Source organism: Lagenorhynchus albirostris, chromosome 2 (assembly GCF_949774975.1).
Source record: "Lagenorhynchus albirostris chromosome 2, mLagAlb1.1, whole genome shotgun sequence".
Lineage (NCBI taxonomy): Eukaryota > Metazoa > Chordata > Mammalia > Artiodactyla > Delphinidae > Lagenorhynchus > Lagenorhynchus albirostris.
In genome coordinates, this window is record NC_083096.1 from 100,432,828 (window position 1) to 100,453,520 (window position 20,693).

The 20,693-nt window shown below is 33.5% G+C and overlaps 1 protein-coding gene across 2 annotated transcripts in view; it reads left to right on the forward strand.

The window, feature by feature from the left end:
* DPYD (dihydropyrimidine dehydrogenase) overlaps positions 1–20,693 on the forward strand; it is an 810,282-nt gene that overhangs the window by 202,672 nt on the left and 586,917 nt on the right. For both annotated transcript variants that reach the window (XM_060139525.1, XM_060139524.1), the window contains exon 5: positions 8,193–8,354. In XM_060139525.1, coding sequence (XP_059995508.1) covers positions 8,193–8,354 — 162 coding nt within the window. The remainder of the gene's footprint in view (positions 1–8,192; positions 8,355–20,693) is intronic.

Consider the following 20,693-nt stretch of genomic DNA (forward strand, 5'->3'; position numbering starts at 1 on the left):
ATAATGTACTAGGCATCTTATCTGTGTCAAGTATTTAAACAATATTTAACATAAATATGACTAATTAAGAAGGAATTTTGATCTGTATTTCTTAGGTGATGAAACTGAGGCTGAGAGATATTACATTTTCCTCCAATCATATGGTATAAGCATGATTCAAATCCAGGAGCATATGGCTCAGAAACCCGTGTGTGTGTGTGTGTGTGTGTGTGTGTGTGTGTGCGTGCGTGCGTGCACTTGAATGTGTGTTTTCTAGTTTAGCATCTCAAGGTCAGATAAAAACTTTATTTTCTACAAGAATGATTTTTTTAATTTCCTTACGCATTAAGTGAGACTAAAATAAATTCATAGTTCTAAAGTCTACTCATGTAAAAATTTTGTAAAATTTAGTGTATGTGGTATGAAGGGAGGATTTTCAGAATAAAAGCATCCAAATCTATTCTTCCATCTCCATTTGTCTCTACAAGAATGTGAGTACTGTGAGGGCGGGAATTTTTGTGTATTCTGTTCATGATATATCCCTACCTCTCCTTTGCCAAATATGTGAAGATACATAGATTGTTTATTGAGGGATGGTGAGTGCCAGAGAGATGTCCTTTGCCTATACTTTTGTATGTGCTACTAGAGATATTTTCTATTCAACTAATGTACATCATGACACTCACCATTATATAGCTCAATCCAGAAATACAAGTAATGTTAATTCACCCTTCTCACACATGCAAACTTATTGAAGTTTAGCCCAAGTATTTTTTAAATGCAACAGATTGGAGTTTATCTTGGAAGGGTGCTTCCATCTGTGAAAACACTCATTGGAAGAAGGAAGAACACTTTAAAATAAATCCACCAGCTGTATTGATAATGCTGTAGTGACATGAAGGCCTGAATATGATAGAACTATTTGTTAAAATAGTTATACCATATGAGAGAATAGCTGGCTTGTGAGTTTTTCGTGTTCCTTGATAATGACTTTAAAAATCATTAAATTGTAGAGGGATGACACTAATGAAGTTTCAAGCTATAACTTTAAAATGAAAAACAAAGAATAAAAGTTGAAGTTATCTTAAAATTAACTCACGTAAATGGCATAAGTTGTTCCTTAGAATATGCTTTAAAAATCCCAATGTGTAATAGAAAATTCAGCACCGAGAAGACACTGGGTAAGTTAATGGACCGGATAACAGTCAACGCCTGTTCTTTTGTGTTGAGATAAAAACAGCAAACATATCAAACATCGTTTTTGCCTTTTAGATTTTTGTTTAAAAAAGGGAAAAGTCATCATCCTTTATATATAAAATAAATCTGTGCACAAAAGATCAGATATTTATTTTCTTTCCCTCCTAACATAGCCCTGTACATTTTTTCTTTCACACAGTAGAAGACTAAAATACTTGTGACTGAATAACATGAAGAAACCAGTTGAAGTGGTTGTGTATTTTCTAGAAGGAGACTGCTGGGTTGTCTTTAAAGTACCCTACTAAATTTAAATTTTATAGCCTTTACTTTTAGAAAGGTTTAAGAGCTCACAGAATAGGAGTCAAAACTCTAGTTTAGAAGGAGGGCTCAAGAAATCTTCCCACTTACTATGAGAGAAATAATTGATATTGATCTTGACATTCTTGATGGGAAGAGTTGAGGAAGTGTTCCCTTTCTAACAGGTTTCTGAATGTCTTTGACGCTGAGTACCCATATCTCTACACATGGAGTTATCTACCGTTTCTTCAAAATTAATTGTAAGAGGTCGATTGCAAAGGTGACTTCTGAATAGGTGCTTAATGTTGGCTTAGCCCATTTTCAAAACCATGTTTCTATATTCTGTGATATATGCCAATGCTTTCCATTTTTTAGGTTTAAATTGTTTCTTCTTCAAATTCCCTGTAATTCCACTCCCTTTCTGAGAATTTCCACATCATCTATACAGTAGTCTTCCTAGTTAGTCCCTTAGTACTGGCACCCTTCTATTAAAAAACTTCAATTAAATACCAAACCCTTAAGTTGACAGTGAAGATTCTCCATAATTTGGTCCAAACACATTTTCCAAATATATCTCCTAATCATCATTTCCTAAGTGGATGAATGAACTACTCTAGCCAAACTGCCAAGTCATTACGCCAAGACATATTTTGAACTTTTCTGATTATTTACTCATTTCAGTCTACAATGACTGTATCACATTCCCTCTCATCTCTTAGGTCTGTCACCTCCAGAGTCATTTTGAATGCCACCAATTTTAAAACTGATTCTAAACCTTAGCCTGAAATGACTTCTTACTCCGATAGCAAATCATTTTGATATCAGGGAACGTAAATTTGCCTTAAAAAAATTGTCATGGTGATTTTTTAATTTAAGAAACATTCAGTAATTCTTATTAATTTAAAAAAAAATTTATAGTCTCCTATAATTTTATTTTGATGTAATGGTTACACTTGGAGTTATGACAGTGCTGAAAAATTACTAGACAGTTTTATTGTCAATGATAGGCTGTGATAGATCAGGCCCAGTAAGTTTGACAGCGGTAGCATATCATGAGCCATAAGTGTAATTTTAAATGTTTTATTTGTTGCATTTAAAAAAATATGTATCTCTTTCTCTTCTGTGATTATTTTATGTGCAGTCTTGAAACTAATTTGGGGCTCATAAAACAATCAGTATTCTTGTGGAAAGATCCTTAGGTGTTTAAGTAGATTATATTCTTTCTGCATTGTTTTTTCCTCAAATATCCTTAAAAGTTATCTGCAATTGACATTTTTTGCTATGATACTCTTTTTATATTATAAAAACTTCTAGTTATGCGATAGGATTTTTTAGTCAGTGAGTCAGTAAATATTTGTTAATCAATCATGTCACATGTTCCTGATGTGTCAAGTAAGATGAGGAAAGAATACTGACAATGACTTTGAGATTTTCTCGGCAGTGATTAACTGCTTGCTTAATTGCAGGTGCTGAGTTAGTGGATCAATGGGTTTAAGTAGGAACTAAAGAAGTTTGCTTAGGAGTAGACCAATTAATTTTAAGCTCGTAACTGTTCATTATGAACAGTTCGTTTAATGTTTACCACTATTAGGCAAAATTATCCAAAACCAGACCAACGACCAATGAGATAAGTCTGTATTTGTTTACCATTATCATACTAAAGCATTTTGTAAGTAAATACAAGGTGACACCTAAGTATTATTTAATTTTTAGGAAAAAAAACTATTAATTTGTAACATTAATTAAAATTTTAGACTGCAAATTTACATCTTTACTTTGATATTTGTGTATAGTAGAGTTGCAAATTATTTCCATTCAGTAGAAAATATAACTCCAAAAGTGATGTTTTTTTGTCTTCTAGGATATTGTCCAGTTTTGCATCTAATTTAGCAGTCTTATTCAAATATCGCTTTATAAAAAAATTTTATTTTCTACAAGAATGATTTTTTTATTGCCTTACACATTGCCTATATAATTCCCAGTCCTGTAAGTGTACTTTTTAAAATAACAACTTTATTGAGATATAATTCATATTCCATACAATTTGCCAATGTAAAGTGCACAGTTCAGTGATGGTGAATAAATTTGCAGAGTTACAATCGTTACCACAATCAAATTGAGCATATTTTTATCATCCCAAAATGAAACTGTATACCCATTAGCAGCTGTTTTCCATTTCTTTTCAGATTCCCAGTCATAGGCAATTATCAATCTGCTTTGTCTCTTTGGTTTTGCCTATTCTACATATTTTCTATAAATGGAATCATATAATGTGTAGTATTTTGTGAATGGCTTCTTTCACTTAGCATAATATTTTCAAGGTTCAGCCATGTCGTAGCATTTATCATTACTTCATTACTTTTTATTGCCAAATAACGTCGATTATATGGATATACAACATTTTTTTTTTAGCCTTTCATCAGTTGATGATCAGTTGAGTTGTTTTCATTTTAGCCATTAAGAATAATACTGCCATGGACATTAGTGTACAAAGTTTTACATAGATATATGTTGTGAATTTTCTTGGGTGTACACCGAAGAGTGAAATTGCTGAATCTCATGGTAACTTTACTTTTAAAACTTATGAGGAACTGCCAAACTATTTTTTAAAGCAGCTACATCATTTTCCAATCCCATCAGTAGCTTATGAGAGTTCCAATTTCTTCACATCTTTGCCAACACTTTTCACTGTATGTCTTTTCAACTATAGCCCACTAAGCAGGTGAGAAGTGATATTTCATTGTCATTTTGGCTAGCATTTTTCTGATAGATGATGTTGAGTGTCATTTCTTATGCTTTTTGTCCATTTATATGTTTCTGGAGAAATGTTTATACTAATACTTTGCTCATTTTAATTGGCTATTTGTTTGTTATTAGTGAGTTGTAGATATTCTTCACATATTCAAGATGCAAATTTCTTATCACGTATGGTTTTCTCCTGTTCTGGTTTTCTTTTAACTTTTCTGATGGCATCCTTTTAATTTTGATGAAATCCAATTTATCTATATTTTTGCTGTTGCTTGTGCATGGTTGTCATATCTAAAAACCATTGCCTAATCCAAGGTCATGAAGATTTGCTCCAATGTTGTCTTCTAAGAGTTTTATAAATTTAGCTCTAAAATTTAGATCTATCATCCATTGTTAGTTAACTTTTATATACAATGTAAGGTAGAGTTTCAACTTAATCCTTTTGCATGTGGAATTTGGTTATTACAGTATCACTTGTTGAAGAGAATGTTCTTTACCTATTGAATTGTCCTGGAACCCTTTTAAAAATCAGTTGGGGCTTCCCTGGTGGCACAGTGGTTGAGAGTCTGCCTGCCGATGCAGGGGACACGGGTTCGTGCCCCGGTCCGGGAAGATCCCACATGCCGCGGAGCGGCTGGGCCCGTGAGCCATGGCCGCTGAGCCTGCGCGTCCAGAGCCTGTGCTCTGCAACGGGAGAGGCCACAACAGTGAGAGGCCTGAGTACCGCAAAAAAAAAAAAAAAAAAAAAAAAAATCAGTTGAACATATTGGGTTGGCCAAAAAGTCATTCAGGTTCCAAGTGTACTAAAGAAACATTTACATGTGTCAGTTGTGACTGTTGGTTTCTAAGAAGACCAATACTCCATTGAGCAATACTCCACTGTATACTATGTCTTCTTTATCCATTCATCCGTCAATGGACATCCGGGTTGCCTCCACATCCCAACTTTTGTAAATAATGCTGCTATGAACATGGGGTGCATGTAATCCTTCGAATAGTGTTTTCGTTTTCTTCATATATATGCCCAGGAGTGGAATGGCTGAACCACATGGTAGTTCTCTTTTTGGTTTTTTGAGGAACCTCCATACTGTTTTCCACAGTGGCTACATCAATTAACATTCCCACCAACAGTGCACAATGATTTCCTTTTCCCAGACAGAGGTTTGAGGGCCTGAAATAAGGTGGTAAGCACAGAAATGGAGTGGAGAAACAGATCTGAGAATAAGAGAAATATTGTTAAACCACCATGAATGCTGTTAAAACCATGCATTTAGATCTATTTTAAAGTGTTTTACTCAGTTATGGAATGTCAGTTTGATTCTTTTTTAACAGATTACAATATTCTAATTATATTTTATTGTTTCATCTATTTTGTGTGTCTTTTTAGTCTGAATTTTTATTAAAATTAATTTAAAGTTTTCATCTGCTAACTTTACTTTCTGGATCACCTTGGGGTCTGCTTCATTTATTTATTTGTTTTTCTGATTATCAGGGATTTAGTTCTGTCTTTTCTTATGCCTAGAAATTTTTTATTTAGTGCTGGACATCTTATATAAGATGATTGGTGTTAAAACTTAAATAAAGACCTGGTAAAGTTCTAGAAATATAGTAAAGAGTCAATAAATAGTAAAGATGATTGTTGTTGTTTATTATCATCAGTATTTTATATAGGAATTTGTATTTATGATTGAAATTAGTTATGGAAGCAATGTATGTGTTTTCGAAGACCTTCAAAAGTACTTTAAACCAAAGCCAAAAGAAAAACAAATGCATTTGTTTCATATTGTTAAATATGTTCTACCATCTCTTTTTTAAAAAGTATTTTTAGAGTATTTTTATATTTATTAAAAAATTGTGAAGATGGTACAGAGAATTTCCATACAAAGTTTCACCTACTATTAACATCTAACATTGTATAGTACATTTATTACAATTAATGAAACATTATTAATATATTATTATTAACTAAAATTTATAGTTTCTTCAGATTTCCTTTGTTTTCACCTCATGCCCTTTTTCTGATCCAGGATCCTGTCCAAAATAACAGATTACATTTAGTTGTCACATCTCCTTAGGGACCTCTTGACTGTTACAGCTTCTCAAAATTTTCCTTAGTTTTGACAAAATACTTGACAGCTTTGAGGAATACTGGTCAGGCCCAATATTTTAATTTTCATTAGAGGAAAACATTCTTCTGAAATATTCAACTTATTATTTATTATTTAGTAAATGATGATGTAGTTGTATAATTTATGAACAAGTCGGGTTCCAAAAATAATTTTTTTTAACATCTTAATTGGAGTATAATTGCTTTACAATGTTGTGTTAGTTTCTGCTGTATAACAAAGTGAATCAGCTATACGCATAGGTGTATCCCCTCCCTCTTGCATCTCCCTCCCACCCTCCTTATCCCACCCCTCTAGGTGGTCACAAGGCACCGAGCTGATGCCCCTGTGCTATGCAGCTGCTTCCCGCTAGCTATCTATTTTACATTTGGTAGTGTATATATGTCAATGTTACTCTCTCACTTCGTCGCAGCTTACCCTTCCCCCTCTCCGTGTCCTCAAGTCCATTCTCTACGTCTGTGTCTTTGTTCCTGTCCTGCCCCGAGGTTCATCAAAACAATTTTTTTTTTTTTAGATTCCATATATATGTGTTAGCATACAGTATTTGTTTTTCTCTTTCTGACTTCACTCTATATGACAGACTCTAGGTCCATCCACCTCACTACAAATAACTCAATTTCATTTCTTTTTCTGGCAGAGTAATTAATATTCCATTGTATACATGTGCCACATCTTCTTTATCCATTTATCTGTCGATGGACACTTAACGTTGCTTCCATGTCCTGGCTATTGTAAATAGTGCTGCAGTGAACATTGTGGTACATGACTCATGGTTTTCTCAGGGTATATGCCCAGTAGTGGGATTGCTGGGTCATATGGCAGTTCTCTTTTTAGTCCAGAAATCCTTTTTTTAAAAATTATTAATTAATTAATTAATTTATGGCTGCGTTGGGTCTTCATTGCTGCCTGCAGGCTTTCTCTAGTTGCGGCGAGTGGAGGCTACTCTTTGTTGCGGTGCGTGGGCTTCTCATTGTGGTGGCTTCTCATGTTGTGGAGCACGGGCTCTAGGCGCATGGACTTCAGTTGTTGTGGCTCACGGGCTCTAGAGTGCAGTCTCAGTAGTTGTGGCGCACGGGCTTAGTTGCCCTGCGGCATGTGGGATCTTACTGGACCAGGGATCGAACCCGTGTCCCCTGCATTGGCAGGCGGATTCTTAACCACTGCGCCACCGGGGAAGTCCCTAGAAATTCTTAATGAAACGTAAAGGATTCTAAGCTAATCTATAATAGTCAAATGTGTGGAAGGGAGCGATTAGGGATGAACTTGTTAAGGTTTAGTCCTGTATAATGAGTTTCGTCAGCATATTTGGTTAATAAGATGTTACTGAAGGAGGATGGTCAACAAAGAGTGTCACAGTACATAGTATCCATGGACAGCCCAGAAGAAATGAAGGGAAATAGAGCCCTGGTTGCTTTTAATTTAGTTAAATGGAGGATAACCTGGATAACCTGAGCATAATCTTTTTTTTTTTCTTAAGGTTTAGATTTTAAGCTTGTTCAAGCAATCTACCTAACTAATCTTTGTTAAAACTGAAAATAAATATTTATAGCAGGATAGAGTTAGATGCCTTGTGAAAGAAAAATAGTTACAGAACATTCATATTTTAAATTTCGACTACCAAAATTATTCATTTATTAATATGATGTATATTGAATACTCCTATATATTACTTTGCTAATAATTGCTTTATAGCTCCTGATGATGGTAAACAGTATTATAACCTCTGCATCTTATACATATCTTGATTTCAATCCAATAATCTAATAGAAAAAAATAGGTCATAATTTGAATGTTTATAAGGTACATTGTTACATAAGAAAATTTTATTTTATTTTATTTTTGCAGAACTATTATGGAGCTGCTAAGATGATTTTTTCTGATAACCCACTTGGTCTGACCTGTGGAATGGTATGTCCAACTTCTGATCTTTGTGTAGGTGGATGCAATTTATATGCCACTGAAGAGGGACCAATTAATATTGGTGGATTGCAACAGTTTGCTACTGAGGTATGTAAGATGTATACATTGTTTCCCTCCCCCCAAAGCACAAAAATCTTAAAATAACTTTAATTCTTGATGCTTTGTTGATATCCAATATTTTTAGTGTGATAATACAGGTAAAATGAAAGTGTTTTGTGCCATAAACAGTATTTTTATTCAACAATTTGGCTTCAAAAATGAAATTTTCTAAACCCATATGTCAATTTAATTGTAATCCCAGAAGGTTATTAAAAAACTTTCACTGAAAATTATATAAAGTGGAGGATCTGAAAATGGGATATATTCATTAACTTTACATTGGAGTGTGGCTAGGAGCCCTCATTATGAAAAGACTATCTTGCTTAACTGATTCTTTTTCCAGAAACTGTCTTTAATCTTTACAGCTTGAAATAATGCATCAGTATTCTTCTGTAATATTTTTTGAGTAATAGAGGTTGTAGAATTATCAAACACCCTGAAACTGAATAATATTCTTTAACATTAGCTTTTGTGAATTTATGGATTAAAAGCCGGTGTGTTATTTGAATGCAAATTTATAATAAAGTAATATGAACACATTTTGTCCCTATTTATCCTGTAAGTTTGTGCCATGTCTTTCTCTTTTATGAATCCTTTTTAAATGACTTTGATTCTCTGGGACATCTTATTCTCTCTGGGGTCTCCTTTTTGGAGTCAACTACCAGGTCAATTCCCATGTATCATTTAAATGACCAGCTTATATGGAGGTTCCAGTAAAATTTTGTAATCCTTGGTGTCCAGTTGGCTAGAATACCAAATTAAATGCCTGTCAACACTAGATTTTTAGTTAATGACTTCCCTGTCTGATTTTGTCAACTTAAACACAGTATATTCTTTCTTTTTAGGGCCCTTCCCATAGTATCCCTCAAGCTTAAATTTCACTTTGCTTTTAGTAATAAATCAGGGTTATTCCCTTCCTGCTTTCTGACAGGTTAATTCTAAGGAAGGGCTCCTGGGAATGAGAAAATAGAAACAATTTGAGGTTGTGAGTTGTTGCAATAAATTCTTGGATTTAATTTCTTTTCCTACCAAATTCAAAATTGCATTAGGCTTACCTGACCAGTGCAAGGTATGATCTTTACAACCTGAGAAAATCCTTAGTTGATGGAGAAGATTCACTTGAATTCTTCCACATTTTTCTTTGGGGACTCATTGCCTCTTCATTAAAACAGGGCAAGCTTGCAAGGATGTAGTAAGTAAAAGGTCACATAATATGTATACGAACTAACACTGCATTTCAAAACAAGATGAGTTAAAATAATATTGTTAGTTTGTCAGTAACCTGACAACAGAGAGGGAGAAGGCAAAAGGGGGAGAGCGATAAGGAAAGGGGAGGAGAGGGGGAGAGAAAGAGAGAGAGAGAGAGAGAGCGCAGGAGAGAGGAAACAGAGAGAGGGAGAGAAAGGGAAACACCATTCCTCTGAGAACTCTCACTTGGTTTTAATGAGGTTACTACCACTGCTTTTCAAAGCAGTCTGTTTATTTAAGACATAGCATAGATTAGAATGGCATTAAAATTATTTTAAGTGACTCATGGAATTTAGATAGGAATGTATCTTATTACATTCCATTTTTACTTTGTATTACTGTGTCTTCAAATATATCTATCAAATCATAAATAAAAATCTCCCAGTGGAACTATATAGAAAAGCTTTCCATTCATTTTTTTTTTTTTTTAAGTTGACTACTTAGGGCAAGTTATTGTAGAGAGTTCTGTGAAAGGGTTGTTTACTTAAATTTACCCAACTGTCATAGTTGTGAAGGTAAGCAGAAACAGACTCACAGATATAGAAAACGAACTTGTGGTTACCAAAGGAGAGAGAGAATGGGGGGAACAAATTAGGGGTGTGGAATTAACAGATACAAACTACCATGTATAAAATAGATAAGCAGCAAGGATATACTATATAGCACAGGGAATTACACTCATTATCTTGTAATAACCTAAAATGGAGTATAATCTGCAAAATACTGAATCACTATGCTGTACACCCGAAACTAACACTAAATCAACTACACTTCAATTAAAAAAAATAAGCAAAATACAATGAACTAATTGACTTCCAGTGAAAAGAAAAAGTATAAATATTTTAAATAATATTAAAATAAAAATATTAATTATAAATAACAGTATACAAAATACTATTATTCTTTCAAACTACTAAACTATTGACGTGAATACTTAAGTCAAAGTGGAACACGATGCAAATAATTTCATGTTTTGGTTGTTTGATAAAACAATGATTGATTTTTGACGTTTAAAGAAATATAAATCTATTTTTCAGCCAAATTAAGCAAAGGTTAGGAAAGCAGAGTAAAATAGTATGATATTTTTCAAAATTGTTTTTCCTATAACTTATAAGTGATTTTTAAAATATCAACTCTGTAGTCTGCCGTTATCATTTACATCCATATCTTACACCTTTCCATTTGAACATGGGCATATCATTTGGAGGGACTGTGGTAGAAAAGGAATAAATCACACAAAGGATAGCATGAGGAGAATCAGGAGACCAGCTACTCAGCTACTTTCTTTTGGTCCTGTATTGTCAGTCCTTTGCTGTCCTCACATCTGCAGTGACCTTGCTTCATACACTTTTGTGTGCTTGTGGGACAGACAGGCTACAGGGTGATTCCAAATCTCTCTTGGAGGCAGTTTTTCCTAGTTCAGTTAGGTATAATAATAGTGCTTAAATAAAACAATTTTGGAAATAATAGTTTGCCGTGGATTTTCTTATCAATTTCATCAGGGTCTTAAAAATTTCTCTATAAAAATGTAACACTTGAAAATTTTATTTTAAAATGTGTTTGATCATTTAGTTGAATTTTTAAGAAATCATGTATTTATCACATTTAATAAACCAGCTAGACTCTTATTACCTCTCAAATTTAACTAATGAATTGTTGCAAAAAGATAGTGAAATAAGAATGCATCTTTCTACTCATTTCTAAAGTTTGAAAAACAACTATAAGTAGATAATTAGCTGCATGTCAAATCACTTCCCTTTTACTGATGTTAAAGAGTTTTAGAGACAATTTAGAAAAATTGAAATTGAAAGTCCAAGGTTCTAAAGTTTGACTCTAAATCTTAAAGTGGATGAGGTTCAGAGGATTAGTACTTAAGACTGCTTCCTCAATTATGAATTTTTAGGAATACATTAGATTATGAAATTGGTATCTAAAAACAATATCTATTTTTCTGAGTAAATGTTTTATGAGATTATTTTAATACCCATTACATATACTGTTTTGTGTGGCATATACTTCTTGACACTGTACTTTTAGTTTACTTTTCATATTTTCAGTTAAGAATGGAACTGACAAACGGAATTCCAGACTAAATCAGGTGACTCACTGAGAACAGAATTACTCTTTAGATTTTTCTCTAATTGTATCTCTCAGGAGGTTTTTTATATCACCTCTCATTTGTAATACCCAGTTCTTAGCCCACCATCATATACTATTTATATACCATCATATACTATTTATATACCATCATATACTATTTGTGTTTATTTCTGTGTTTTATTGAGTAGGCACAGTTGAAATCAAATTGACCAGTGCTTATAATATAATAAAAAAATACACTGATATGATTCAAGCAGCCAGGTATTATGAGGCTACATTAAGTAACCTAGTAAAATTACTTAAATGACATCAATATTTATATTTTGTTAAATGCTGCAATAAATACTTTAAAGAATTGTGAATGAACATGAATACTTGAGTTAGTGATTATTTTAATAGGACAAATATTATTTCTACCATATATTCATCTTGAACATGGAGTCACTGAAAGCCTTAAACTTTTGCCTTCTACAGGTATATTGGAGTAGAATATAGACACACATACACTAATAAATAGTAGAGTATTGCATGTCCTCTCTCAAATAATGTTTTTTTTTTGATGCATCCCATCTATCAAATAGATAAGTAGAGAACAAATAAAAAATTTAGGTGCAGTCCTCATATTAAAATCAATTATTAAGAAAAAGTACATAAATTGAAATATGAGATTGGATATACTCTGTGTGTTATGTCGATTGCTTTATAAATCAGTTAATAAAACAAATGACCGAGATACTTTGGAAAGTGAATGAGAACACTATTAATAATTAATTCAGGGCAACAGAAACAAACCAGGACTATACCAGGAAAACTGGCTTGTATAAACACCCAGTGTATTAAGCTCTCACTAGGTAAGGATTCAGTTAATCACACAAACATTGATTGAACATTGATTAGAATTAAGTGTTGTTGTAGGCTGCTTCTACATACTACATGTCCTGAGAAACATTGTAGTTTCTCAGGAAATAATACAAACCAACAATGAAATTTCATAACAAGCTTGATAAGGCATATGCAGTTACATTAGCATCCTTGGACTAATAATCCAGCCTTCATTATTATTATTATTTTTTGTTAAATGGTTTATTTGAGATTTTTCTTGTTTCTTGAGGTAGGCTTGTATAGCTATAAACTTCCCTCTTAGAACTGCTTTTGCTGCATCCCATAGGTTTTGGATCGTCATGTTTTCATTGTCATTTGTCTCTAGGTATTTTTTGATTTCCTCTTTGATTTCTTCAGTGATTTCTTGGTTATTTAGTAACGTTTAGCTTCCATGTGTTTGTGTTTTTTACGTTTCTTCCCCTGTAATTGATTTCTAATCTCATAGCATTGTGGTCAGAAAAGATGCTTGATATGATTTCAATTTTCTTAAATTTACTGAGGCTTGATTTGTGACCCAAGATATGATCTATCCTGGAGACTATTCTGTGCACACTTGAGAAGAAAGTGTAATCTGCTGTTTTTGGGTGGAATGTCCTATAAATATCAATTAAATCTACCTGGTCTATCATGTCATTTAAAGCTTCTGTTTCCTCATTTATTTTCATTTTAGATGATCTGTCCATTGGTGTATGTGAGGTGTTAAAGTCCCCCACTATTATTGTGTTACTGTTGATTTTCTCTTTTATATCTGTTAGCAGTTGCCTTATGTATTGAGGTACTCGTATGTTGGGTGCATATATATTTATAATTGTTATATCTTCTTCTTGGATTGATCCCTTGATCATTATGTAGTGTCCTTCCTTGTCTCTTGTAACATTCTTTATTTTAAAGTCTATTTTATCTGATATGAGTATTCTACTCCAGCTTTCTTTTGATTTCCATTTGCATGGAATATCTTTTTCCATTCCCTCACTTTCAGTCTGTTATGTGTCCCTAGTTTTGAAGTTGGGTCTCTTGTAGACAGCATATATATGGGTCTTGTTTTTGTATCCATTCAGCAAGCCTGTGCCTTTTGGTTGGAGCATTTAATCCATTCACGTTTAAGGTAATTATCGTTATGTATGTTCCTATGACCATTTTCTTAATTGTTTTGGGTTTGTTTTTGTAAGTTCTTTTCTTCTCTTGTGTTTCCCACTTAGAGAAGTTCCTTTAGTATTTGTTGTAGAGCTGGTTTGGTGGTGCTGAATTCTCTTAGCTTTTGCTTGTCTGTAAAGCTTTTGATTTCTCCATTGAATCTGAATGAGATCCTTGCTGGGTAGAGTAATCTTGGTTGTAGGTTCTTCCCTTTCATCACTTTAAGTATATTATGCCACTCCCTTCTGGTTTGTAGAGTTTCTGCTGAGAAATCAGCTGTTAACCTTATGGGAGTTCCCTTATATGTTATTTGTCATTTTCCCCTTGCTGCTTTCAATAATTTTTCTTTGTCTTTAATTTTTGCCAATTTGATTACTATGTGTCTCGGCATGTTTCTCCTTGGGTTTATCCTGTATGGGACTCTCTGCATTTCCTGGACTTGGGTGGCTATTTTCTTTCCCATGTTAGGGAAGTTTTCAACTATAATCTCTTCAAATATTTTCTCTGGTCCTTTCTCTCTCTCTTCTCCTTCTGGGACCCCTATAATGTGAATGTTGTTGCATTTAATGTTGTCCCAGAGTTCTCTTAGGCTGTCTTCATTTCTTTTCATTCTTTTTTTCTTTATTCTGTTCCACAGCAGTGAATTCCACCATTCTGTCTTCCAGGTCACTTATCTGTTCTTCTGCCTCAGTTATTCTGCTATTGATTCCTTCTAGTGTAGTTTTCATTTCAGTTATTGTATTGTTCATCTCTGTTTGTTTGTTCTTTAATTCTTCTAGGTCTTTGTGAAACATTTCTTGCATCTTCTTGATCTTTGCCTCCATTCTTTTTCCGAGGTCCTGGATCATCTTCACTATCATTATTCTGAATTCTTTTTCTGGAAGGTTGCCTATGTCCACTTCATTTAGTTGTTTTTCTGGGGTTTTATCTTGTTCCTTCATCTGGTACTTAGCCCTCTGCCTTTTCATCTTTTCTGTCTTTCTGTGAATGTGGTTTTTGTTCCACAGGCTGCAGGATTGTAGTTCTTCTTGCATCTGCTGTCTCCCCTCTCTAATCTTCATTAATTTTTGATATTTGGTTTTGGAGATGATTAGACCTTAGTACAAAGGATAGGATCAGGTAGGGGAAAATGTGGCATCATAATACTCCATACTTGCATAGCACTTCAATGCTTTTGTATTCAATAGCACTTCAATGCTTTTGTATTCAATTCAGTATTCAGGTTTATAATATCTCACTTTAAAATGTTGAAAAACAACCATTAAGACATGTAAACTAGCCAGTGTTTTTCCCATTTGGGGCATGAGGAAACCAAGGATCAAAATGATTAGAAAATCATAGTTTGTTAAGCAAACTCCTTTAGCCCTGGACAATGTTAGGTACTTTACTTAGAACTTGACTGATACTCAAAATAACCCTCTAGGTAAATGTTATCACCGTCATTTTTTTGTATGAGTAACAAGAGACTTACACAAGTTCACATGTAATAAAGGGCAGATCCAGAGTACAAAGCATCTAATTCCCATTATTTCACAAACTGTCACTTGTCCCGCCTAATGTTATAAGTCATTGATACAAAGTCAATATAAACTTGGGTTTTCTGGCTGCAGGCTCACAGAGTTACACCTTGTTGACTCAGCCACAAATACCTCAGTCACTGTACCTTACAACTCACATAATGAGGTCACTGTACCTCATTTTCTGTTAGATATGAAGCAACTATATTAAAATAGGTTGTGTAAGACCAACACGTATGGCTTAGTTGTTTTCTTTATTTATATATGTTACCAGGAAGCTTTTGTTTTTTCTTTTCTTCTTGCCATTGAAGGATTATTATACAGCCAGTATTCAGGTTTCATGGGGCCTGAGATGATAAACTTTGGGTTCCTTCTTTGAAGAATTACACAAAAGTACTGCTACAAATTTAAATGCAGGGCCTTGGAAGGGACCCGTGCAATTGAGAGCCCTGAAGTTTAAGCTTTTACCTAAAGTTTTATATTAATTAGGAAAACCTAAGCCTGATTTTGTGATAACTGGTCTATAAGTACATTTAAGAATGAGTCTAACACATTTATGATACAGTTTGGCAAACTGGTCAATAAGATCTGCTAGTTCATGTGTATAATCTAAGATATATTACCATGATAATGGATGATAACCACTATTTATGGATAATAACCAATATTTATGGCTAATGCCTTTTGCAGTTCATCTATAAATAGAATATGGATTAGCGAATAGTTGTTAGATTTGATGACATTTCACACTTGCCTTATTGTCCCAAACTTGTATCATCTTTGAATAAAATTTCTCCATACAACTCCTATTTGAAAAAAGTGTTATCAATAGTTTGTGAATACTGTTCATAGAAAAGAAAAAAAAAGTATTTCTGAGAGAAATAAGAAGTACATGAAAGATATGCATTAAAGAGTAATAAAATCAATGGTTTGTATAAATGAAATCAAGAGGGCTGCTCTTGGGGATGCAAACACAAGTAATGCCTGTACAGGCTTCATTTGTGTCTCTCCTTTTGGTTTTAATGCAATGATTAATAGAAAGGAATAATGTCTTGATAAAGGTATTGGTAAATATTTGACATTCTTTTCCAAAAATCTTTAGAAATCTATTAAACATACTCAGTGCGGGGTTGGGGAGTGAGATGAATTTGGAGATTGGAATTGACAAATATACACTCTTGATACTATGTATAAAATAGATAACTAATGAGAACCTACTGTATAGCACAGGAACTCTATGCAGTGCTCTGTGGTGACCTAAATGGGAAGGAAATCCAAAAAAGAGGGGATATATGTATACATATAGCTGATTCACTTTGCTGTACAGTAGGAACTAACACAACATTGTAAAGCAACTGTACTCCAGTAAAAATTAAAAAAAAATACTCAGTGCTGGCACAATGATGAATAATTAAACCTGCAGGATGGATAAATAGTTAGATGATTTTCATCACAACATTTTAGTTTGTCTTAAAACTATATACTAGTATCTGGAGTTTTAACACATAAAAATACATTCAGAGATTTGGGGCAATAACATTGAAATTTACCAAAATCACATGGTTATTAAGATTTGCTATTAATGTTTTTTGAATTTTTTTTATAAGTTCAAATATATATACTCTTGTGGGCACCTCACAGTGTAGAAGGATGGACTTTCATTCGTTTGAATCTTAACAACTTAAAAATATGTATTTTTTTTTTTGCAAATATATTTGATGAGTAGTAGTATAAAGTAGTACAAAGCAGTAATAGTGTATCAGCATGAATCACTTGTAAGAGCCATTATGCTGGGAGTTAAAATTTAAATACCCGTTTGCTCCAAAGCGTAACTATAAATGAAATATAATAAGCACACAAGAAAAGTTAATAGCTGAACTAAAAAAGAAGATAAATACCTTTTGGGGCCAGAAATGGTATAGAAATATTCAACGGTAAACAGGGGACTTGGGCCACTGTCTCCTAGGTTCTGCATAAGCAAACAATCAGGGGCTGCTGGGGAGTTTGACTGGTGTGGGATAATAAGTACCAAAAACATTATGCATCATAGAGGACTGGATTTACCTAACCCTGGTAGAAAGTTTTAAAAAAAATAGATGCAGGGCTAGGGCTTATATGAAGCTACAAAGATAAGCAATGAGAGCTGTGCCCCAGTGTTTTGGGCATGTGCCTAGTGGCCCAGTAACTTGCTTCTGTGTTATCTCTAAATATCACCTGGGGACTGGAGCCCTGGGCTTCCAGTTAGAGATGTGTTTCTGCAGTGGGGTAGAGGGAGAGGAGTGACGCTGGGTGGAGGCCATCGTGTACTGTACATAAGAAGCAAGAGGGTAAGTGCAAAGACAGAAAACTTTGTCTCAGAATAAGTTTAGAACAAAAAGTCCAAAGCCACATTGAAAAAGCTAATGCTGCCAGTGATAATCAAAAGACTCAACCTATAGATGATTTTGTCCTAATGAAACCAAATACTACCATAATCAGGCCTTTAAAACAAATAGAAAATAATATCCATAAAAATAAGGTAAAATTATGAAAAAAAACAATGAATTTGGTATGAAAAATAGTTGATTGGAAATATTCACTGTAAAAATACCAGTAAAAAGTTAGATTTAGAAATGGAATAGAAAGAGATTGGTGAAGAGCAGCCTTAAGGCAGTTATGGTAGAGAATTTTCCAAAAGAAAGAAAAGATGTAAGCCCATCTATTAGACACACGATTATAATATTGTGAAATACCAAAGATCTCAAAAGAAGCAGCTTCCAGAAAAAGAGAAAACAGATTACTTTAAAACCAAACACATTTAGACTGACCCCAGACTTTTCATCAGCATCCATAGATGTTAGAAGCCAAGAACACTTTTTATAAAGAACTAAGATAAAGAACTGTATTTCTCCCTTAACAATACAAGCATGAGTAAAGGTATTTTAAGCATTTAAAATCTAAGGTGACTTATTACTCACCTTGTTATAAGAACTGCTAAAAGTTATTCTTCAGCATGACTGAGACAAACTTGGAATGAAAGAGAAATGTAAGAAATGATGGTGAGCAAATAAACCAGAAAAATATGGTGGTAAATAAAATTATTGACTGTAAGGTAATGATAACAACTCATTTTGGGGTGTTAAAAAAGACAGAGATAAAATTTTATATAAAATTGACAAGGAAGGTGTTTGAGGTGGGTGTGGTAGAGCACAGTTAAGGGTGGTAAGGGCCTTTTGTGTTGGGAGGAGAGAGATACTTGATATCTCTCTTCAATGTTTTAAAAACATTGAAATATCTATGTTAAAAATTAAAAGGGTAATCACAAAAAATATAGAAATACCACCTGTAACTTCTAAGAAATCATAGAATCAAAGAGGGGTGGGTGGGTAGAAAACTTAATCCAGTGAGAGACAGGAAAGGAAAAATAAAAAATGAGAGACAGAAGCAAATACAAAATATGGTAAACAGGAAACACAGAGCAGATAGTAGAAATACATACAAATATATAATTAATCATAATAACATATTTATTAAGTTTACTTATTAAAACATAAGTGACTTTATTATGGATTAAAAATAAGTACTCCAAACAGCTATATGATGTTTAAAAGAGAAAGACCTTATCAGATAACTTGAAAATAAGGTGGTTGAAAAAAGCAATACCTTGCAAGATAGTAACCATAAAAAAGTTAATGTAGTCATATTCATATGTAACAAAAGTGGAATTTTAGGGAAAGTGTACTAGTAAAAATAAAGAGAAAAACAATTAATGAAAAGAAGAATAAATGTCTTAAAAGTATAAAATTCATAAACTTACATATATATTACAATATGGCCTTACTCAAAATTTGTAAGATTTTTTTGAATAAAGTTTATTAGATTGATTTAATAAATCCAGAAAGGTTCCTGTACCCAACTAATATAGAGTGAGTGCATATAGATATATATGAGTGTGGACATATATGTATATATTGTTTCCAAATAAATACATACAGACTGCACTTTTCTGCAACACAACTAAATTAGAAATCAAAAATAAAAATATTGTCAAAATGAAGGCAATAACAACAAATTTAAAACACACATTTGTAAATAGCTCATGGGTTAAAGAGGTTATCACAATAGAAATTATAAAATATTTAGACCTGAATGACACAGTTTCCATTGACAACCTGTAAAATGTAGCCGAAGCCATTTTTACATGAAAATTTATTGTGTTAAGCGTATATAACAGAAGAGATAAAGATTATACATAAGTAAGCAGGTTTCATTTCAAGAAGCTAGAGAGAGAGGAAACAGGTGGAGGAGGGATGTGTTGGTGGTAGATGTAGAAAAAGTAGAAGAAAGAAACTGAAAATAATAGAAAAATAATGAAATAGAACATGAGAGCAAAAATAATGGTGATCTACAAGAAAACCTGGCTCTTTGAAAATAGTTTAGTAAATGATTATCTGGCATATCACATAACAACCAGTACATTTCAATTATGTCTGCCTTCTAATTACTGTTCTTTTATTATTTTATTGACCTGCTTATAAGTAGTTAACCATTACTGCTGTTTCTAGAAAAATCATATTAAAAATCAGTTGAAGCTGATAGGACGGGGGAATGATCTCTCCAGTCTACCATGTCTCCATCACTCTCTGTTGCCTCCCTGCTCTCTTTTTGTCCCCAGCAAGCTGTAGCATGGATTGCCTGACCCCCGGCAGCTTTATTTTCCAACTCCAGCAATGAACACATATTTGAGTGACTAACTAGGTACTAGGCAGTGTCTGGGTGCTAAGGATACAGTGATGAACAAGATAGGAATGATACTAGCCCTCAGGGAGCTTATTGCCTAGTGAGAAAGACAATAAAGCAAGCAAATTACAATGGAGTGCGGAGAGGGGGCAGTCAGACAATACTGTGGGAGCCAGTAGCTAGGAACCCTAACTGAGAGTCTAGCAGGGAGGGGAAGCTGAGTTGAGAAAGTGAAATTTAAACCGAATCCTGAAAGGTGTTCACCAAGTATGGTAAAGTTGGGAGTGGGTGAGAATTCAAGGCACAGAGAACAGCATGAGCAAATTCTGAAGGCAAATGAGTGCTTGCACTGATTAGTTTGAACCTACATATGATTTTGGATCAGTAAAGTTGCTCATAACCAAAGTACACACACCTATGTTTTCTAATTGTATTTTGTCAACTTAACTATTCAATTCAGTTGTAGCCTTAAGTCACAAATAGAACATGTAGTTTAATCATAATAAGACTATGAACTATAATGTAGAATAATAAGTTAGGAATCAGTTCTGCTGTCTATAAAATGAGCAATGATACCTAACTTTAAAGATTTTTAGGGCTGGAGATATAAATGTTAAGCACCTACGTGAGTGCCTTATAAAGAGAAAGCATTAATCCCGGGAGGTTATCATCATTGATTTATTCAATCTTCACAATAAATTGTTGAAGTAATTATTACTCTCTTAAT